This window comes from Acyrthosiphon pisum, chromosome X (assembly GCF_005508785.2).
Source record: "Acyrthosiphon pisum isolate AL4f chromosome X, pea_aphid_22Mar2018_4r6ur, whole genome shotgun sequence".
Taxonomy (NCBI): Eukaryota; Metazoa; Arthropoda; class Insecta; order Hemiptera; family Aphididae; genus Acyrthosiphon; species Acyrthosiphon pisum.
In genome coordinates, this window is record NC_042493.1 from 61547414 (window position 1) to 61572566 (window position 25153).

General features: G+C 30.9%; 1 protein-coding gene across 1 annotated transcript in view; it reads left to right on the forward strand.

Annotated features, from left to right (window-relative positions):
• Nucleotides 1-25153, forward strand: part of LOC100167576 (carbonic anhydrase-related protein 10) — a 267663-nt gene that overhangs the window by 173531 nt on the left and 68979 nt on the right. Inside the window, exon 4 of the mRNA XM_029487972.1 lies at nucleotides 24511-24647. Within this exon, the coding sequence (XP_029343832.1) occupies nucleotides 24511-24647 (137 nt within the window). The remainder of the gene's footprint in view (nucleotides 1-24510; nucleotides 24648-25153) is intronic.

Below are 25153 nucleotides of genomic sequence, written 5' to 3' on the forward strand. Positions count from 1 at the left end.
GCCGGCAACATAGACCACACCGGCAACGAAGTACGGGTTGCCTATGGTATACCATATGACTGACGGCGTGTATTTTGTTCAGCACCACTCAGGGCCAATCGGCTATCAGGCATTGTCTTACTCATAGACACCTGACGAACGTCTTCGAAGTGCTGACAATCCGCGCCAAATCGTAAATACGGGCAACGCCGTAATAGTTTTACCGAGACCACGGTGACATCGGCTCCAATGGCATCGAAGCTGAACCATCCCGGCCGATGGCTAATACCGTCGGATAACCACGGGAATACGTGAAAACGGTCTTTCTCAGGACCACTATATATACATAGACCCCCCCAAGCGCGCCTGTTATGGCCACGCTTTCCGGACGAGACACATAGAGCGGACACCACTTCTATAAGCGGGCCCGATGTGTTTAAGTCTCTTCCCCATCCCGTAATAATTGTATCTAACCTTGTAAAATATTCATATTCTTGTACGGGGATCCTGATGACCGGCTGGTCGTCGGACCCCTCCCTTCTACTGTAAAATATAAATCATTCATATACATAATGGAAATAAACACGTACATTTTATACTGAAATAAAATAAGAGTTATCCATTATTACGTAGCGGTGCCACGTAAAGTACGAGCACCGTTTCAAATGATAGTAAATAGTAATGTATAAATGTATGCCAACCGAGCTAGAATTATTTATTTCACTGGAGCGAACGGCAAGTTAAAACCAAAGTGGCACCATGGGTGTGGGGTCGTTACTATTGTCGGGGCATTCACAGACACACACCCCCGTGAACTGGGGTTTATTCCGCCACCAAAACCCACCCTCAGGCAGCCAAGGTCGTTCGTCCTTACTCGTAGATTACTGTCAAGTGCCGCGGCCTACGGTCTAACGGTTTTACGGCGGCAAAGGGACAATTAAAAAATTTACATATATAATTCGCATATTATACACCATGAGGGTCGCTGGGTATTACCGTTATCATATGTTGAGAGATGACGCGCCGCACACACCCTTAAATTGTTTGTGAAAACAGTTTTGTGCGAATAACAACTACTCGGGCTTTTGAGTCACAGTTGAAAAACCTACAAGTTTTTACACAATACAGATGACATAATCATTTTTTCTGTATCGTAGTGTTCTGTTTTTTTTGTTTTTTGATATCATAATTATATTAAAAAGTTCTTTAAGTTTGGAAAACATAAAAATATCAGATAAAATCAATATATATTATTATATAATACTATTTTGTATTAAAAATTACATCGAAGACTAAAAATATTACAACATAGTGAAGTATATAATAATATTATACTATCTTTTTTTTCTCATGTAAACTTAATAAGGTTTCCAAACTATGACTGAAGTGCTTGTGTGATTCGTATTCGTTATCGTGCGAAACCGTTTTTTTTTTTCATACAGTCGTCTCGCAGTTATTATTACGCCATGACTAACAATCATAGTTCTGATATGTGACCTTTGTCAAGACTTATATTATACTTAGAGTTAATATAATATAATATTTAAGATTTAAAAAAGTTAGTTAATCTTCTCAAATCGTCATTAAAATTGCCTATATAAAAAAAGTTGCACCTTAAATAGTGACATCTAATTAATCTTAAGGTATTAGATAATATTAATCTATATTGTGTAGCTATCGCTATATATATTATACTAGCTGATCACGTGCACTTGGTTACCCGTTAAATGTACCAACTCTATAATATGACTTAAACTTTGTCCAATTCGTTATTAAATATTCGGTGTATGGTGTTCAAAATTTATCTTAATTTTTCTGTTGCCTGAAATAAAAATCCTGATTCGCAGCAGTATATTATTAGGTAGACAATCTACCTGCGGTAGATCGCGGACCCCGTGCTGTTTTACGTAAGTGTATGATTTAACTCTAAAGTATCAAAGTTATACCAAGTTTGTCGTTTTTACTTAATTCCACCTACCATGGATTAATATAATCAATTAATAGATACAAAATCCTAACCTAACCATACTAAAATCTAACGAATAAAAAAAACAAATTTAACCCTTTTTAATTTATCCCATCTTCTTCTCAGAGGTCTAATCTACCCACAAACATTAATTTATATATATTATAAATTGACAAAAAAATATAATACAAATCAACAGACATGCCCGATTAACCAAAAACAACGAATATATTATAATACACTATTATTATTTTAATCTGCTGACAATAAACTACATTTTTAATTATTTAGTTAATTTTTTTTGGACAGATTGCACAACTGTTGTATTTTTGACATCCAGATTCCCTACTTTTCCGGTTGATTTTTCTAAAACTTTCTTTCATAAAAACTTTCTCCATGATATACTCTTTCGTTAAAAAAAAAATCATGAAGATGCGATAAGTAATTCCAGAGTTCCAGAGAGATTTTCATTTCACATTTATAAAGTTAGAGAAGATAGATATATTATAAGTATTAAATATATATACATTATATGTGTATATTTTATCCTATGCCAGATCGTGTAAAAATTATATCTACACCACAAAGTACACATTCAAAACTACACGGAACGCAACACAAATACACCCTGTCCGAAATCAGCTGCAGGTGGTTTATGACAACTGGTAACGTAGAACTGATAACTGTCGATTCTGGGCATGCGCAATTGTGTCGTGCGCCGTTAAACGTGCTGGATACGATGTTGGACACGATTTGGTATACTCATAACTCTGTATCCATACAAAAAATATAAATTAAACTCTTTTTACGTCGAAACTCGAGGAAAATAGAAAATAGTTCGAAACATATCGAGTAGGTGTCTAGTGTAATGCAATGTTAATATTACTTCAAGAGGAAGTAAAAAAAATCGATATATCGACTTTGACGTAATAATAGAATCTACTGTAGTTAGTACCGATATTATTGTATGACCTAAGCTTACGGTAAAACGAGAAAACAAGGCGGCCCACCGTCTATATCCAAATGGTCGAATAGAAAATTATATTATATACCTATACCGTCCGCGTAGTGCACTTTTTATTTAATAATATAACAATATATATATTTTTTTTGTACAACCACCGCCTCACCATAGAATTTCATATCGCAACTTTGCTGCTCTAACAACGTTACCGCGACGGTCGGACAATTTCACCACTGAATGGGACTTGTATTCGATTACCGATATACCTATACTATTATAACAGAAGCCATACATTGTTATGTTGCAGTTACTCGGAAAGCGAACACAAAACTGAGTTCCCTAGGTACCCGTATATATATTATATACCGCGGAGAGGTGAATCGGTTGTCGGCGTATTATTTTTTTTTCCCTTTTACGTACACTTTTTAACGGTCGTTACGGACATTTGTCTGTTTATCGCGTGTTTTGGGTGGTGGTGGTTTATCGCGGTCGTTCGTTAGTAGACGTTTCATTGACGGCCATAATGGTAAAAAAAAATAACCGAGAATCCGATAACACGCGTGGCGTATAACAGACGGAAGAAATGAAAGTAGGGGCACTTTATTTATTTTTATTTTAGCGAACGACCGTTCTATGAGAACGGCGTAAACACCGAAAACCTGCACGTCCGACCGGAAGTATAATAATATCATATTATATTATTATGTGTATTGTTATATAATAGCGCAACGATACTGCTTCTAAAATGTATTCGAAGGGGATGTCCCGAATGTGTCCCGATTTTAATTTTTACCTTTTCCATAGCCCCCTGCAAGTGCGTCCTCACTCCTCGGTCCGCAACTGTAGTTTCCTATTTAAGATAAACTAAATATCGACTAAAACATTAAAATATCGTTCAAAAGAAATTTCAAACTAATGAAATAATATCTAAATTAGATTTTCTCAAAAGAATAGAATTTAAATACCACCATCCTATATATAGAAGAATTGTAGATACCTACTAATAAAAATATTTTTTTCTTATCCAACACACCCAAACTTGGAAAAAATGGGAGTAAGCCAAAATAATATAATAATAAATTAATAACCAAATATTTTTGGGGTGTAAGCCAACAGTTCATCTATTCGTGGTACACACTGGGACCTGGGTAGTAACTCTAAATGAACTAGGGACGCACTCGGGCTGATGACCTTTTTTCAATACGTACTCGGCCACTCGGGTGATACTTTATTCCGGAGGACGCGCTCTGGACATTAAAATATTATGATTGGGATACTTCCAATGTGAATTGTCGATGGTACAGCTGCAGTCCGTCTCTAATATGCGGAAACCACCGAAATATAATGTGCAACACCTGACCACAGCCCCTCCAAAGTCTCAAAACATAATGAAAATAATAATTAATATTTCTTTCTTCGGAGACGAAAGTATATTTTGCCGTTGAACGAGTGCTTTCTTGTCGCAGATGTTATACTACAACTCAATTTATGCGTACCTACCTAAAAAATAAAAAAAATAAGAAATATATTTAGAAAAAATAAGGAGAAAAGCTATTACAATATTGATGTACACGCATTATAATAACAAAATTGCTCCCTATAGTTGTTTATTAATTATTTGTTTTAGCGAAACAAATTGAGTTATCGCTTTTTGATTTTATACAATATAATATAATATTATAGAACCTATAGACTTTCACTCTCCGGATTTGCAAATAATAATATACTGCGTGATGTCACACGAAGATTTACTATTCTAAAACGGTAGTATAGTATAATGTAAACACCATTAACCTACAACTTTAAAATGGGGAATTCTCGCGGGAGGATGTCCCGGTACCAGCTATATTATTATAATACAGAGATGGTATAGTTTTTGTGTACGCGGATCCGTTTTTAGAATTTATGTTTGCAAACAATCGATACTGACACAGTGACGATATTATATATCTCAAGTTAAAAAAAGGTAGCGGTTAAAAATCGAAACGACTACCGAATCTCAGTATGGTTAATTCAGAAAAAATCGACCCAAATTGGCAGTATATGTTTAGGTTTATCAAAGTTCAGAAGGTTAAATTTTAATCAAATTTTATCTCAATACACACCGTTCATAGTTGTTACATAGGTACTTGGCTATTAAATTATTGAATCAAAAAATAATATGTATTGGTTTAATTCAACAAAAATATATTACTTATTTACATTTTAAAAATGTTCAATTCTACCCAAAATTAGAGATGTATCGGTGAACTATATAGTACTTAGCTAAGTACTATTGAGTTGGATCTTTTGGAAGTTATTGAAAATTCTATGAAATTTACTTCAATACCAACAATACAAGAAAGTTGTACGTATATTTTATATATAAAATTTATAAATTTATATTTTAAATAGGTATTACAACATTTGTTTTATACTGCTGATGACGAATTTAATAGAAGTCTAATCATTATAATAATATAATGCTCTCCCCTGATAAAATATTTGACTAATCGTTTAAATTTTTCAAATTGTTGGAAAACGCTACATCATAATATCTTATATGCCAATATCCTGTATACCGTTTAAAACAGTCACAGATATAAAAATCTAAAACAAGAGGGAAGGGGGCTACATCTTTTCAGGAAAAAAAATATAATTCTAATTCTAATGTATATTAGACTATGGATAACATTATATAGATACGATTTTATAACATTATTAATAATTTCATTTAAATTTTGATATTATGTACCTACTTTAAGATGTGCCTATGAATTATTAATTGTATAGATAACAATATAATATATAAGTATATAACATTTATAAACGGAGTGGTTGGGTGGGATAAAGCCCCTCGGCCACCCCTTGGATTTACTTATAGTTTTAAATGCTTAGACAAATTTGTTCACTTTGATATACCTATTACTATATACGTTTTATATTTTAATTTATATCTATATAGGTACAATAATTATTACTATAGAATACAACTTGACAAAAATATATTATTTAATAAGTAGATAATATAACATTCTGGTACATATAGTATTACGTATGTTAATATATTATTACAATAAATTATAATGTACCTAAACCAAACTTTCGAATCATTCTTAAGTATGGACTTAAATATCAATTACCTATCATGATTAAAATATATTTAATGTGACGGTCGATTGTGATTTAATTTTTGGATTTCATTACATCAACTCACGTCTTGATAACACGCTGGATAAACTTACTGCAGTATTTACTTGTTTACTCAAGTTATACGATCGATTCTCGTTACGCCTGCTTGATCGCCGTACGCAAATTAAAATTAAAAATACACACCATATAGTGTAAACTCATATCATCGTAAATACGCTTAGATACTGAGGAAAATTGCAAGTTCAGACGCCGTTATTTTAGGCACAAGCAATTATTATTATAAGTTTATCAAAAATTATTATATCCACCCGGCGGTGGTGAAACCGATTTAACACCGACGGTGCGCACAGGAAAACATGTTTCACCTCGGCGCACCGCGTGTTTTCCAATTTTCTTCTCCATCAGTTTTGTTGAAATGAAAAAACCTTCCGGCAAATAACACTCTCTAACAAACACACACACACACGTGTGTGTGTGTATACATAAAGTTGAACGTATTATATTTTACGTATATAATATTATATATTTTTCAATCGGTCCGCCAACAATATAATAATAATAATATTCGTGTAGTTGTGGTTGTATGATATTATAGCGTACCGATGTGCCGGGTGCTTGATATCAAAGGTCCGCGTCCCAGATGTCCGTCTGCGCACCAGACCATCATCTATGTCGTGTAACATTATATTATATTATATACACGAATCGCATTAAAATGACTCCGGACTTGAAATATTTATTATTTTTTCGGTCCCAGTTCTGGTTTTAAAAATGTGATTTTTATTTTTTGGTTCTGATTTTGATATCGGTTTTTTAAAGTATAGATAAAAAACCTCATCCATGGCCTTGTTTTAGTAAATCAAATAGCAATGATTATACACAAATACTTAAGTAGTTTAACTTGTCATATTTTTCATATTTTTATAGTGAGTGATAAGCTAGTACCTTTATATATCATTATATTTTGGGCCCCCATACGAGTTTTCTCAGTGGAGGTCAGTATTCATATGTATATGAAATTAAAAATCCAAAACAATATTTTCAAATAAAAGTATAAGGTCAATTTCAAAATAAATGTAATTTGATAAATTATTTAAAATATTATAATAAAATCTTTTCATTTAGGTACTCCACTTATATTATTTTTAAAAATTAAAAAAATAACGCAATTTTTTCGTCAAAAAACTTGAAATGATAAACATAATAAATTAAAATTCCCAATTTGTATTGAAATCAAAAAATATATATACATCCATGGGCGTCATAGATTATGGCAGTTTACCGGTGGCTATTTCAGTGTAATATCTCAAAAATACTGTTTCCGGTTTCGAGATTTTCAGCATCTAGGCGGTATAGATTCCTTCCGGTTTTAACACAGGTATACCTATACTATTAATCACGGTTCCTAGATCCGAAACAAACACACCTAACTGGCATTAAAGATAAACTACAATGGTGTTTAATATTGTATAATATACATGGTGGTAAATTGGTCATGATACTATTTACTACGGTTTGCCGAAAAGTTCAGCCGTTTCCATCGACCCGTTCCGCCGTCATTCGGCTACCCCTACCCCCCCCCCCCCCCCCAAAAAAAAAAACCTTCCACTCGCTACCACTGCGTTCGTTTTATATATGGACAGTTTGTTGTTCAGCCCTCCCGATGAGTTTCGATGATTTATTTAAACTCTTAATCGGCCGCGGCGGACAAGCGAAACCGTCGAGCCGCACACAATAATGACGTCACGGGGGTGTACGCGAATTGATGGTTTGCGTGTTGGGGCTATATTAGGCGGAGTTTTCCGGCTAGTTTTCTGTTTTTGTTTTCCTGGATACGGTAGGGTGGGTGGGTGGGTGGGTAGTGGATAGGTGTCCTCAGCTCCGCAGGGTGTGGTCTCTATATATTATTATATATTATATTATATTTACCTACGGTGGTCTATTATAGCTGGAACATCATACATGAAGCATGACATATTAATAACAAGATTGGTAAATTATAGGCACGCACACACGCATGATTAGTGTGTGTGTGTGGGTGATGGGTGATGGGTGTGTGAGTTTACGTATACCGCAGCTGTGTTATTGATTACCGAAATTTATACTCTGAAAGCACGTTGTATACTAACAGTAATAATAATAATAATATAACTACCACGTCTGTGTGTGGAGTGCGTGTGTCGTGTGCACATATATAATATGTATAATGTATTATATATCGGTTACTTACGTCGTCTTCGTCGTCGTTACCATAATTATTTAAGCGATGAGCCGGTCCGATTATTAATGTATATGCCATTTAAGGAATAGGAGTTATAATATGTAATAAAAGATTGTGACGATCTCTGAGGAAAATAAATAATATACGTAAGTCTACGTTTGAAAACTGATGAAGCCAAATTATTATATTCACGATCTGAAGAAACCATGAGTGATCGGCGAAAATAATACACTATAATATTATGTGGTTTACCTCGTCTGGACCATCGACTTGTGGTCTACCGGATGTGTAATAACATATTATATTGTACAGTAACATTTTTAATATCACGATTAAGATGACGCAACACCCGTGCATAAGTTGTATCCGTCTTAAATACGCCTTAAAAATAAAATATTTAAAAAATCAATGAAATTCCATAGTAAATATTCTTACTTCTTAATTTGAGTATAGGTCAATTCACCCTGATTTCAATCATAAGTACTAGATAAATTAATTATTCAGAACGTACAATTTGCTATGCTATGTACACGGATGTAACCTTCTCTTAAGTTTAATATTAAAGCGAATCGACCATTAACCTATCAAATTTTAATATTCTTACTAAATAAATAAATTTCTTAGGATTTTTTTATATTTTAACTTTAAAGCGAGTTATGAACATTTAAATATGCACAAACAATCTACAATTTTAAAACCATTACTAGCTTTAAAATAAAAATATAAAAACGAAACTACAATATTCACTATAGAATATGCTCACTATAATATATGACCAATATCTTATATCCGTGTGTCTTGTAAGTAGCATCCACTGTATTTCGTAAAAAGTAACATCAACGGTAATGACATTTACGATCTACGAATAAAGTGAATTCGGTTTCCACCTTAAAATTATGTAAAATATCACAATAATATATTTATTAAGTTATTTATGTGTCTATGAACCCGCAGCAGATTACAACACTGTTAATGTAGGGCTCTCTGTGACAATCAGGCAAGTTCATTTATTGAAATAACTGTCCAGGGCGACCATTTAAAAATCTTTTATCCCGTTTATGCTCACAGAAAATAATCAGTGAAATGTATGATAAATCCCAAAAAAATAATCTTGTTTATATGGTTGTTATACCAATAAGCCCCGTTCACACGATCAAATAATTTGTCAAATATTTTACGTTTGTCAAACTCCAAATATTTTAGAACCATTTCTAAAATATTTGAAGTTTGACATACATCAAATATTTGACAAATTATTTGATCGTGTGAACGGGGCTTTATAATAATATAAAGATACCTAATTCTTCCATGATATCGTTTTCATGGAAAAGTCAAGTTTAGAAATACTGCGACTTGTCCGGTTGTTGCAAGGAGCCCTTCGTTTAGGTAGTTTATTATGACTTATCAGTTATCACTTATATGGTTATGTACCGATAAAAGAAAAACGATGGCGTGCGCTTTGTGAATTATTGTACTCGGTCGTTAGCGAAATTATATTGTTTTGTGAAGAAGTGCCACATGGTTTTCTTGACAAAATAACACGCTGACACTTGAGTCGTCGAGATTTTGTCTTGTGATTTTCGCACCAATAATCACATCGTTAAACACGCGTATAAACTCCGAATTTTCACCCGTCGAGACGAGATGCACGCGATGTGGTTACGTCTTCGATTGACAATTTCCTAGAGAACAAGGTACTTACATGGAAAAAAGAACAGTTTATTTTACAAAACGAATATATATATTTTTATACCATACGATAGGTTGTACGTCAACTACAACTACAGTCGCGTGCTATACAATTATTATAATTATTCGGTGAGTGAGGGCATATTATTATCTCTCTGAAATCGCAATCGGTACGTCATAAGCGCATAATGCTGGGGAAGTGGTGGCGTGATTACTTTTAATCGGCTAAACCAGCCCCAGATATTGTGTGGGCTTTTAAAAACTTAACCGATACCGGGTGCATAATAATAATATATAATATTATCGTAATCAGATGAGTATTTTTAGCTACCTTCTTTTTTTTTTTTTTTTTTTTAACGTTACAATCGATTGAAAAAAATACACATCATTAAAAATTTTAATTATCCCGCCGGCCGAACAGTAGTTTAATGCAATTTTCGTAATACAAAGGTACCACCATATTTGTATTACTAAAAGTATTGTTGAATTGGTATTAGGTGAATAAATCAGGGACTGGAATCGGTTCTGAAACCTTTATTTCAATAAATAATGTACCAGAACCGAACAGGAATTTTAAAATTAAAAAGGTAATTTTAGGTTCAAAAATAAAATTATTTTATTTATCATAATTTAAAGGTATTACTGTTTTGTGTATAACTCACACAGCATTTGGAAGATCATAATATTTTGAAAATATATTGGAGTTCTTGAATAATGAATATTTGACTAATAATATTCTGTAAATATTTTATTCTCATAAAATAATAAAATATTGCACAAAAATGTTGACTTAATATTTTTATAATGTTTCCATAAAAATATTTTTTTTTTAAAATATGACTAAAATGTTTTGTTAATGTTTTTTACAAAATATTTTTTAAAAGTGAACTTCTTGGCCAAAAAGTATAAATAAAATACTTCCTTATTATTTACGCAACTTTTTCAAATATTTTGACAACTATATTGTTTTCTTGAAAATATTTATACCATAGTTGGGAAATATTAAAATGCTGTGTGGGAATCTATGTATATAATAATATGAGTTTTCTAATATTTCTCATACCATTAATTTTAAACCCGCATTACTGATAGGTATTTAAAATTATTTTAATTTTCAGTACCGACATTTTCTGGAACCAGAACCGAAACTATTTGGAACCGGTACCTTAATTTTTTTTTTTATTAAAGAACCAGAAACGAACCGGAACCGTTGTTTTATTTTTAGAGAACCAGTACCGAAATCGATTCCGATAAATTCAAAAGGTTAGAACAGTCCTTGGAAAAAATTTATTTGAATACACCGTTTTCAAAATTATTTCTAATACCACGCAATATCGATATTCGATTTCGATATCACCGATGTATGGTCATACAGTGTGTATGGTTAAAGAGATAACGCAGGACCTAAGGTCATGTCAACGTGTCGTAACCTTCGAAAACTTAATGGAACTTAACACAATATCATTGTAAATTGATGACGATTAATATACGGAACACATGAACGGTACAGCCGCCGCGGTTACCGGTTAAACGAAACCGGATATACCAATAAAGCATATAACCACAGACACGTACAAAGCGCTAAACCGCGTGTGGTTTGAAAAACAATAATTTCGGCGTTTTAATTGGATACGAAACTTTTGCATTTCTATTGATAGCGCGACGTTATACGTTACTCGCGAAAGGGGAAAACTATAAATTTTAAACGTCGAATTGCGATTTCGAATTGGCTTAGTATATCAAAAAGTTGTTACTCCGGGCGGAGGTAGTTATGCGAGTAGTTGTTGTTGTTGTTGTATTCGCCGTTTTTTTTTTTTACTCTCGTTATATAATTATTATTACGCTGCGGTAGACCCGCGACCCTTTTACGGCAGGAGAAAAGAAATCGTGAGCGAAACGCCTAAAAACTGCGCGTCTCCCCGCTCGCACCGTCGTCGGCCTATTAAAACGGATTGGTTGTCAAACGGTAAAAGCCACTTTGGGAGTCATTCATAAACCGTTGGTCACTGAACCGCAAACACCGACACACACACGCACACACACTCGTGAGATAGCGTGCGTATACACGACCGTCACGGAAAACCCCGAAACTCAAACGCATTATTTTATTTTATTTTTTACTTTTTTTATCATTTGCAACAACTACTGTTTAGGTGGTTTGGCAGACGCCCCTAAATGTCCCACGCGCATAAATCAACCCACCCGCCCGACCCGCTCGAATTACGGGTTCGCGTAGTAAACTACGATCCCATGACAAAATCCCGGGCGTGAAACCTGTTTTGGTAAAAAAGAACACTTCTCCGTTCTGAGAAGAACAACATTTTATGCTGCAGTGTGCCTCAAAAGTCAAGAGTATTGCCATGATATAACTGTGTCCATGCCGTGGAAAATCGATGTTAGGTTAGGTTACTATTAGGTATACGCAGGTATATAATATTAAGTATTGAAATGAAGGCGTTTCAACAGTCGTTTAAATGAAAATCCCAAAATGACATGCATAATATTATAGACATTCGTATATTATGAAGAAAAAATAAAATAATTAACAAATGAACTAGGTTACTTACTCAATTTCGTGAAATTTATATTTTTAGATACACTCTTATATTTTTTTAGTGGATTAAAATTAAGTAGATGTTGACAACGTTTTCTTGAACAAAGATTTTGCGAGAATGTCATGCACACAGTCGTTTACTACTGTCATGTTGGGAAATTATTTATGTTTGGAATCAGGGTAGTAAAATCAATGATTTCCCAAAAATATAAATCATTTTAAATTTATCTGAAAAATCCACTAATACTTTCAGGAGGGACTTTTAGGACGTGTACTGAAATTATAATACCTAGTGAACATTACATTCCATGCCCTTCTGTGCTCTTGACTGTAGACCGTAGGTATATACGTTAAGAACAGTTTTGAGTCTTCGATAAATTGAATGCTTTACAAATTTCAATGATCTTTCCAGTCGCCACAGACACTTTGAGTATCATATATTCACTTAGTATAGTCTTATGAACCGGGGCTGAGTATAGTACATTTTATTATAAGAGGTACTCTCATTTTTAATAGAGTTTCTATCATGGAGAATTCTTTAGATACAAATAAATAACTCAAAAATAGTTGAGTATTATAAGGCGACATTGGCAAGTAAAAGTAAAATATTAAGAGCAATAATTGAACATTTTTACTAAGGACTTGAAAGTTAAAACTATTAATGTAGGTATATCAATTTTAAATTACGGTTAAAATCGTTAGAAACTGAAAACTATAAGTGAAATAAAAAAAAAATTCAAATCGGAGAAATATATACCATTACCTAAACCAAAATTTGGAAAAATACTTCGATTTCCAGCCTTGGTTTGACATGTATTACATTCGTTTCACAAGGCAGTCATCTTGTTAAACGATATGTCAACCACGAAAATTGTGTGTACTACTTCGTCGTTGTAATGCCATAGATTCTATTATTCTATATGTTACTTGAGAACATAAATATATCGTCAGCTGCTGCCCACCAAATCGAAACATAAAATATTAAACCTTATACCTATCGCAGGTATTTTATAATGTACAATGCACATATTTAATTATCATGAATTTTATAACAAACAAGGCATTACGTTGAGTATCAAAAACACAGTGTTCGGTTATAAAATCTGGTTTTTGTCATACTATTGATGAAACTAATATATTTTCAATTCATTATAATATAAATTATTTATGTCAAATAAGCTCCGCCGGCAAAAGGCAGTTTCAATAAACGACAAAATGATGACAAAAAGTAATAGACTTAAAAACCAAAAGCTTTCAAGTTTCAAAGGCAAAAAAAAAAAGTTAATATCCTTAAAACTACAATGAAAACGTACCATGACATGTATTGGATTGTTAATGTTATTGTATTTATCAATAACATTTGTTGTGTTGAAATAAATGAAAAACAAGGCAACTTTTATAATTAAATTGAAATCTAGAAAAATATAATCACTGTAATTAACTTTTCTATTTCATAATGACATTTAGGTATTATTGTTTAATGAATATTTGATACCTATATCATATATTTATTATTATATTATATTACATTATAAGTTATATTACTTACACACACATAATATATTATTGCAATTAACTTTATTGCAATAAAACGTCAATATAAATTATAAATTATTCTTAAACATAATTGAATTTTATTTTCAAAACAAATTATATTACAGTATTTTAAATATTTTGGTTAAATTAAACCAATATTAATGGTATTGTAAAAATAATGTTGCATGCAAAAATATAAGCATATTCTATAGCAAATGTGTTTATTTTTAAATATTTGTTAGTGTAAAATGTAATGAAAACTCTCAAGAAAACAATACATCGAGTTTCTTTAAAAAGCTTAATATTATGTAACTTTTCACTCATAAAATATTTTATTTTATCTGTACCTACACTGATTCATTCTATATCTACTTGACGATTCTTGCAGAAGAGTCTGGGCGGTATAATAATATGTGCATACCACTACAACTATTGATGACCATAAATCACTGACCAAAAGCGTTAGTGGTCCAAATCGTGTATACCTAAACTTCACTGGTTGAGATATATTCAGACCATTTTTACCGGACAGGTCAGCTCTCGGGAATATATAGGGGATCAAAGCTTGTTTTCGTCACATCGTTGTAAAGCTATTCGAATATAAATTTTGAAATAAAATTACTCACACATAATATATTCGTAAATACACGGGTTTCTATTGAATTTTATCGTTCAAAAATTTCAACTGATTACAACTACAGCTGACGTTATCGAAATCGCTGTTGCATAATGATATGTTATGTATTTTTAATTTCACATAAATCAACTTAAACTTAATTTAAGTAGGTTTATACCAGCGTTAAATTAAAAAAAAAAAAAAAAACGATACAATTATTTAATTCAATATATAATTTGAATTCAGTTTTCGCTAACAAACCTAAACTGTTGGGCACCTAATATCTTTGGAGTGTAGTATAAATTTCTTAAGTCAAAAACGACCAATTTTCAGGAAGATTAAGCAAAACATTGAAAAATCAATCAAAATCGTAGACAATAGTGTCTGGGCTGATAACTATTTTAATTTAATATTCATTGTATCAACTTTTATGTTAAATATTAAGTAGAACTTTAAAATCAATTCTTCATTATTTTTAAGAACCTTAAGATAATTGGATTTTTATTTTATATAACTTACGCTATTAGGTCATGCATTTAAAATTATTACTAAACTGGACCTAAGACATTAAGACCATTTTAAAATTATTTATGTTTAGACATACGTGTTTTGAACCTAATATAATTTGACTTAAAATGTTTTATTTTAATTACACTATAAAAGTATAAGACAAAAATGTCATTTTTTTTACTTAAGTACTTAACTTATGTAATAAGTTTATACCATATGTCAAAGATATAATATAGTACAATCAACTAACAGTTAGTTATAAATTTTAATTGAACATAGTTTTTTTATGTTTTTATAATTGTGGATTTTTAACACGACAAAAAATAAAATACAAATAACGTTTTTAAAAATACTGGTTTGATTTTGTAGAGTAGTAATTTTTTGTTTATATTATTAATATAACACAATGAGTAAACTACTTTTAATGAGTTATTAAATTTAATAATACTTAAATTTAGAACTAATTATATATTATAATAAAATATCGTTAAATAATGCATTTTGTAATATAGTTATTTTTTCACCATATTAAGAGTTTCTTATTTTCTTATTACAGCCTACAGGTGAATTTTCTTTTTACAACAATAGAAAAATGACGCCATTATTTTTATTTTTATTATTTTTTTTTATATGATATTTAACTCTTGAGTCTGACATTCATCGCAGTAAACATTTTGTTTAGTCTTACCGTTCGAATAGTCATAAGATGAAGTAATTTTATTCGGATGCTTTTAAAATCTACTATAATAATATATACTAGACAGCGGTATTTTTAAAACACGTAGAACTAAAATATTTTATTACATGCTATATATATTTTGCTTATTGATACCCACGAGATAAACATTATTACATTATATTGTGTCTTTCGGATCTAAGTATCCCCAAGCTATTTTATTTTAAATAGTTTAAAAAAATATAACACACCAATTAGTTAAATGTCAACTTAATTATATACACAATAATTATAATAATATATTAGATATTTGAAAATAATCGCGTTCGTAACTTACAGTAACATATATATAAGGTACAAAGTTCAAACATAAAACGATTCAGTAGTATATATTTTTTAAATTGTCAAAACATATAACACGTCGTTAAATAAAATAGATAACAATACTAAATTATACGTATCATCGTGATCAAACCATGAAAAACAAATAAATTATATTAATAATACGGTACCTATAATAGGTGTTTGAAAATAATCGCATAACTTACTATATCATAATATTATTAGATACAACGTTAACGATTCATTAAAATATTCAAACTAAATGAGCAAACAACGTCGTTAACCGCCAAATGTTCGAAAACTGCGCAAAACGAATGGACCTTAAAAATCGCTTCAACTACAGCAGTCATGAAGCATTGTTATATATTATAAGTATATTTTAATATTTAAGTATATTCGTATGTTATTTTTTTTTTCATATAAACTTAGTACTAGAGTGTATCTATGTATGTGAAATTTATTATGTTAACATAAAAAACTAAACGAAATAGGTGTGAAAAAAATGTTCAAAAAAAAACACAAAAAAATGTGACCGAGCAAAGTATATTATACGGCGTGCCATTGTGTACCGTCGTGCATTTTATGGCAAACGGTGCGTAGTTGTAACCGAACGTCATCGTTGCTTTTTTACTATTATTATTATTATTATTGTCGTTTTGTTGTGCCGCAACATCGCTCGCATATTATATAATAAATAAATAAAAATATGCATCGGCGCGACCGCGGTGGGTTTACTGAACGTCTATTATATAGCGGGACGGTCCATAAAAAAGTGAAGAGAAAAAAATAAGAGCAAAAAAAAAAAAATATTGGGCGTAAGAAAGACAGGGTGATAGGGAAGTGCGTGTGTGGAGTCGGAGAGACTACGGACTTCGCGAGGAAACGTCAGATGATTGCGTAGGTAGTAAAAAAAAAAAGAAAAACTTGGTTTTATTATTCGCATGTCGAAACTATACGGTATTTGGGCAACTTCCGTCGCACAGGAAACATTATTATTCAATAGACTTATATCTTCGTATATATACGTAGGTAGGTACTGCATATGTTTAATGTTTATCTATGTTTAGGGTGATTCACCTCAAGCATACTCACCCACATTTTTTGATTTAATAATCTGTGGGTTTATTTTAAATCGGATTTTTGGAATATTTAAATAAACCTATCTATTTAAAGACACTAAGTTTTCAAATTCTTGAGATTTGTCGTACAACTTAAGGCTAGTGTCCTTCTGGTTGCACAAACCTAGCTATGTCTTTCAAATATCAGAACCCCCAATTTTTTGCTGTTACACATTTGTTGGATAATGTTTTTGAACATTTTTATGTACCCAATTCAAAGTAGTTTCTAACTTATCAAAATGTATATTCTAATAATATATGTATATTAAAACAGCATGCGATTTTGATTTTAATGAACAAAGAACAATCAAATCAGTTAGAGTAGAAGTGGAGAGGGGTGTTCTTTTTTGAAAAAAAACAGAAGTTAGGATATTAACGGGACACATCTTCTGTGGTAGTTTAAAATTTCTTAAGAAACGAGATATTATGTATGACATAATAAATAAATTGTGTATAATATAATAAAATATTAGTGATTAAAGACGTTATATGATTGTTCTCAATTTGCACAGTAATGTAGCTATATTGCCTATACATCATGCCGTGATACAATATTTATTTGTCTTGTTTGACCAGGCTGTGTTTTGAATGTTTATATTGATACTTTTAAGTTTTAACGTTTATATTGAAACTATACAGGATATTTAATGTACTTGATTGGATTTCTGGTTGAAAATTTAAAAAAAAATTCTAAAAAAATCGGACGTACGGCGGCAGATATTTTAATCTGGTTATTTTCAATTCTAATAATTTGATTAATTAGCATTGATTTTTCGCGAGCGTGAACTGGAACGTTGTAACAAATTGAAATGTTTGGAAAATAATTAGGTCATCCTATTATTGTAAGTACCTACCTGTCTTGATGTTTTTTTAAATTTTGTCCACTTTTATATTTTGCTTTTTGCGCTAAATAAAAAACAATACGTATATAATTGTCTTACTATTATGAAATTAATTCATGCGTAGAAATCTTTTTGAATCTATCAAATCACATGTGTAATTAATAATTTTGTTGATACCTACGTTTTGCTCGTTTTAGATGCTTAGCTAAATGATGATCACTCGCCTTGTCAACGTATTACGAGATTCCTCATAAGATATTCTAGCAGTAGGGACAATATAAAAATAATAACAATAAAAATATCAAAAAAAAACTATTGAATGATTTTGCACAGAACTTTTAAATTAAAATGTTGACAAAATTGGATACCTACTTGATAGGCAATAGGATAGCGAAAAATAACTATTATTACTCTTTGTACAGTAAAACTTCTGTTAACGGTCACCTTTATAGGACGGTCACCTCTAAATAGCGGTCATTATTTACAGTCCCTTCGGTGACCGTTATATGGAAGTTTTACTGTAGTTATTTTAATTACTTGTGATTCATTTAAATTTTAATCATATGGACATGAAACTTTTTTTATAGTACATTATTTTCTAAGCATATTTAATTGTTTGATATATTTCGACTACCTAGTAATACCAGCTATTAATAGTCACTTAACCTCAGGCTATTGGTACCACGAACTCATTGATAGCATATACCTATGCCTTAAAAGTTAGTATAAAATACTTATAATATAATATTAGATTTTATATTTTAATATATTTCATGTTTCTGTCAACAATAATTAGGGCATCGTACTATAATATATTACTTTTATTTCCGTATACATATTCAATTTATGTGTCACATATGACAAAGTTTAACGTTTAACATGTCTTATGTGACACTTAAATTGACTATTATACGGTCATTAGAAAAGGATGAACTCAATACAAATATATAATTAAATATCCTTAAAAATAATTAATGCTGACACGCCGTCTCCGCCCAGAACCATTTTTCAAATATATTATCGTTGAGTTCAAATTTAACACATCCATTAATGTACAATGACGATATATACTATTGTCCAATCATCTACTGTGTTACATGTTTTTTTTGTTTAAATAAAATTGTATGTAGTATCTATATACTTTTGTTATATTTTAATGAAAATTATAACATAATTTATAAGTACATCAAACTAATATTATTATTATTTATATCGATCGGTCTTGCGATCATTTAAGTTTTCCAATCTCCTCGGAATAAACTATGACGTTCTCCAGAAGATATCACATGAATACAGGTTATTGAATGTAAAAGATAAACATAAATTACAAAAAAAAGCCACTTACAAGCACTGCTCGTTCATCAAAATCTAAACTATTAATAAATTCCATGACAATTACAGGAAAAAAAGAAAAAACATGCCATTTAAAGATAAAATACTCTGTAGGTATAAACACGGTGGTTTAACTTTGGCTGCACATTATTTAGGTGGACCAATTAATCTATCGATTATAAGCCTTTTTCAAAAGGTCGGTGGAGCGGCGTGGCACGAGCTATCGTAATTCCCAGCATCTTTGAGTGGGGTGCAAAAGACATTTTTGAGTGTTTGAATTGTTTTTTTTTTTTTATTATTTATTCTGAACGAGACAAATATTGAATTCATTGATTCAGACAAAGAATATACATTTTGTATAAAAGTTCGTTAGCAATGAAATACAACGGTTTATAATCTCTGCTTTGCTATATTTAACTGCAATACCTTTGCATAAGTATACATTTCTTCTTCTTCAAAGGTTCACTTTTAGGAATATAAACGAAGGTATATATATGCTTGTTAAATATCATTAATGAATAGAATATAATATAAAACGTGCACTGAGTAACATTTAAATGTAGGTACAGTCGCAAAACGGTACCTTTGCGACTTCGTTTCTTTTATCATCTGCATCTCTCGAGGAGTATTATATATTATAGCGGTTAAGGAGATGTTTGATATTAAGTTAAGTGACCCTAACCTCCCACTCATGTCGTAGTATGAAAATGGTGATAGTTGCTTATAGGTATGTAATTCCTCACATACCTCTATATATTGTACATGCATGGTTGTATAGACAACGGGTAAATATAATATAATATGTAGTTCTTACAACACTGTGCAATACAAAAATTGTAATAATGATATAAATGTTCGCCTAAACTACGATACAAGCTGAACACGATTAAAGATCGGCTGGAAATAATCTAATCTAACGATAGTGACAATTGACACAGAAAATATAAACACCTACAGACATTCAAAACAAAAATCGAAATAGGAAAAACAAATACCATTTTATTGGAATTCAAATGAAATTTATAGGTAGATTATACCTTCATCAATACGTTGTATATTCATGTTTAGGATAGGTTGGGTTAAGTTATTATATTACTATAATCATAGCCGTAATATGGAAAAGATAACGGGGGGACTGTCTTCTCAGATATTTAACTGAAGGAGCGATTGTGAACTTTCAAAAAATGTATACTTAAAAATTTAAATGCGTACATAAAAAATCATGTCAATGTATCTTTATTATTTTTAACTGTTTTATAACTATGTATGAAGAACTTTTATTTACATTTTCAAACCATTTTACCCCAAATTGTATTGACAATTATAAAAAAAATAAATAAAAAATTTAAAATGTCTATAAGTAGTATGATCGTATGGAGTCAGAATATTTTGAAAATTTTATCATGTATGGAAAATGATAAAATAAACATTCTCAAATGCTCATCAAAAATTATTTTTACTTTCCAATACACTTTTTTCTATATATAGAGAAAAATTACAAGTAATCTAACTCAAAATATTTGCAAATTGTTATCACTTTGACGAATTTTGTCGAAATTCTGACTTAAGACGCAAATAAAAAAATTATATTAGGTACAAGTTTTAATCGGGTAAATTTTTTTTTTTTATTTCCATTAACAATAACTTATGAGGAGCGTGAATTCCATTTTTAAGTATTTTAACAAAGCGAAAAATTTTTTATCGTCAATAATTTCAAAGTAAAACTTAAATAAGTTAGTAAAAAATATTAATTTTCTTATGCCTATAATACAAATAGCTCAAAATATTTTAAACATTGAATGGCGTATAGAAAATTCTAATGCAAGTATTTGGTGAAAATTTAAAGTATCTCCGATTATTGTCGAAATGTCAACAATAGGGTTTGCGTAAAAATCTTCGTTTTTCTTTAATTTTTTTTTTTTTTTTTTGTTCGACGCCTTTGAAAAATCCTGGAAATCATCTTAAATAAAATTCATAAAAAATAAATGCCACTTTATTCAATATCGTATTAAATGTACATGTCCTAGTTATAGTTAGGTTGTAATATTATAGATGATATACTAAGATAGCAAACAAACGGATGAGCTAGTGTAGAAAAATAATAATAGGTATAAATACCCGCGGGGGGCGTGTTCGAACCGATTAAGCTCCGGTCGAAATTACTAGAGTTTATTTAATTCGTATACGCAGTAAAATACGTGTCGAATTACCAACTCGTACAGAGTCAAATGTACACGGTATATGGTATGTACACCTATATATATATATTATATAGAGCCTGCGGCTGGCTGGCTGGTTAATCCCACTGCAACGACGGTATTATATACAAATAATATATAATGCATACGTGTAGCGTTTATATGATATATAGAAGTGCCTAATCCGAGGATCACCGACGTTTTTGTTGGGTTTTTTTTTTGTTTTCATTCAACCGTGACACTAATTTCCCGCACACTACCACTGACCTACACCAAGGTCCAGTCGGAAAAGCGCGCCGCGTAACGTTTCGAGAACGATTCACGACGACACACCTGACGGATTTCAAACCAATGACATCACCCACCGCCTAAAACTTATTATTTTAATATAACGCGCCATGAGTGGGTGTGGTACATTTTATTATTATTTTAATATAACACGCCATGAGTGGGTATTGTATTATTATTACGTCACATTTTTGGACGTTGACCCGTAGAGGATCTGCAACCCGAGAATTGCAACCCGCCAAGGGGTGAGCGGTCCCGCGAGATACAGTCGTTATATCGGGTGAGAGGAGTGGGTGTGTGGGTGGTGTGACAGAATTTAAAGGGTCTGACGCGTGGTCGTTGTTTTTGGAAAATATAATAATATCGCTGCCGTAACTATTAATTCCTTTTGAGTTTATTTCTATCAGACATTTATAACTTTCCATCTTTATGCCACCACGCTTATTGTTATTACTTTATCTTCGTACATATTATCATGCAACGTAATTTTCAAAAATATTTAGAATAATTTTAATCTATTAAAAAATCTAAATTTATAGCACGAGCGTATTTATTATTCTCGACATTCCGCAGTACGTCATTACTGACTTATACAAAAAAAATAAAAAAATAATAATAATATAATATATCCGATATTATGATATGATGTAATATAATAGGCATACCGCTAACATATGCAATATTTTTGAAAGAATTCAGTTTAATTAAACACATTTTGAAAATAGGTACCTTATAAAGTTATAAATAAACTATCATTATAAATAGATGCTGCCGATCAACTCGTATCTTTCACACAGAATCTTTTACACTGTCATTATATAGGAACCTACATAATATCTATAGGATCTTCAAATAAAGCCCTACCTCACCTAACCAAAATGGCAGACCGAGTTTCCCGTTTTATCCACTCTGATTCACTTATTGTTCGTTTAAAGTGCAATACTATTGTATTGTTAGTCAATAATTGTCTGTATAGTATATTTAAATATTTTATTTTTTAATAAAACACCAATTTATTATACAATCATTTATTTTTATTTTATTATTTAGTGATGAAATGTTGTTACGCATTTAGTATACTGATTAAAGTTTAATCATAAAACGTTAGTATTTTATTAATTTAAAATTTATATATACCTGAATTACCTATTGTTTCAATAAACTTTTTACCGAACTGTTTAAATCGTGTACAAAACCCAAATACTACGGGTTATAGATATTATATTAATTGTTAAAACAAATGTTTAAGTAGATTAAGGTATTCCATAATGAATAATTATTGATGTATAATTTATGATTACGATAATACAATTTACTCTAAAATAACTTACTATAATATAAATTATGTACACATGCAATTTGATTTTTCTGGGATTGGGCTGCAACCCGATTGAGCAAAAATACAATTAAACAATAGGAAACAAAAAATATCAAAATACGATTCTATCTCATCCCCTACCCCACCAAATCTCAAACGCTATTTTGCGCCTATAGTGAAATACCATATTGATTGACACAAATGACACACACGTGCTTATAATGTTCGAATGTTCCACTATTAATAATTGCAATTATTTCATAAATATTGTACTATATCCATCCGTCCCACGTTACATATAAATTATATTATCCATTTATGTAACGATCCTGAGTGGTTGTGTTTATTTGGAAGTAACCTATACCTAGTTAGGGCTTATGAAAAATCTCGCAAATGTCGTAATGATACATTTGAGGTACACCCACTGTTCAGTGTATTCTAAATCGTCTCCGAGTAAATCGTCTCCGTAGTTGTACAATAATATGTATGCGCTAAGGATTCAGTTTGAAACTAAAACTAATTATCCCGCTTAAAAATACAAAGACATATTACGTCTTGCGAATTAGAGGCAAATAGACCTACAGATGGGTCGACAGGAGAACCACTTTGTTTTGTTGAAGTTATATACTTACGCTAGGGTTAATGACGTACCTACAGTGTAGGTTGTACACTTATATGTGCACAGTTCGGTCCTCAAATTGCATAATCAGTTTCGTGCGCAAAATAGTATAATTTTCAAGTGTACATCTAGGGTTCTAAATTACTAACATTTTATTTGAAATTTTTCAATTAAAAGATGAAAAATATTTATTTATTTTTTAAAGTATTGGATATTTATTTAATTATCTATAATAGATAATAAATGATTATTAGTGGTTAAACAAAGAATATATCGATAATGAATGAGACTTATCAACCAAGGTTTACGAATTACAATATTAGTGGCTATATTATATTATATTAGGTAGACATTGTATTATATTATCGGTTAATTTATCCCTGTCTTATCAATATTGGGTCCCTGTTGGCTATTATTTACTAACTATTTATAAGCATTTAATAAAATAATCATACTTTTAAAAATGTTCTCTTTCTGTATACTTATAGATATACACTTTTAAATATAGCTCAAAATTTTTGTTCAAATAAATAAAATATTTCAAAACCCTATGTGTACCTATCTAATATAATAACAAACACGTTTAATGCAATAAATGTGTGTTTTTCAGGACCAGCATTCTGGGGCCTGATAAACCCCGAGTGGAGCCTTTGCAACAAGGGTCGACGACAGTCGCCCGTGAACTTGGACCCGGAAAAATTGCTCTACGATCCCAACTTGACCGAGCTGCACGTGGATAGGCAACGGGTGAGTTGGCGTTTACTTAAATTGCAGTAATAGTTTAGCAACAGAACGGTGACCGAAGAAACACTTTTAGACCATAATACAGCTGCAGATAGATTTCAGGAAAGTTTGAAAAAAAACTCGAGAAATATTTTAAACTTGTAGATATTATTTTCTTGTGTCAACAAATAACCTTGTGTGTAGTAACATTCAACAAAAAATACAATTTATTATTATTATTAAGCCAGTTTGGCTTTTAAATACAATAATAATATAATCTTGTATAAGCTATAAAGGGAACACAAAGATATTGAACATATTGTAAATTGTAATAATGTCTTTTAAATCAAGTGTAAAATAAATTTAAAAAAAACCCTAATAATTTATCACCCAAGTAAACTTGGTCGTTTCGTTAACATATTTTGTACAAAGAAAAAAAGATAGATAGGTACAATTTTGTGGTGTTCAAATTTGGCAATAATTTTTGAGTTTGCCAACATTTAATATTGCATTTTTATACATTTAGGCTA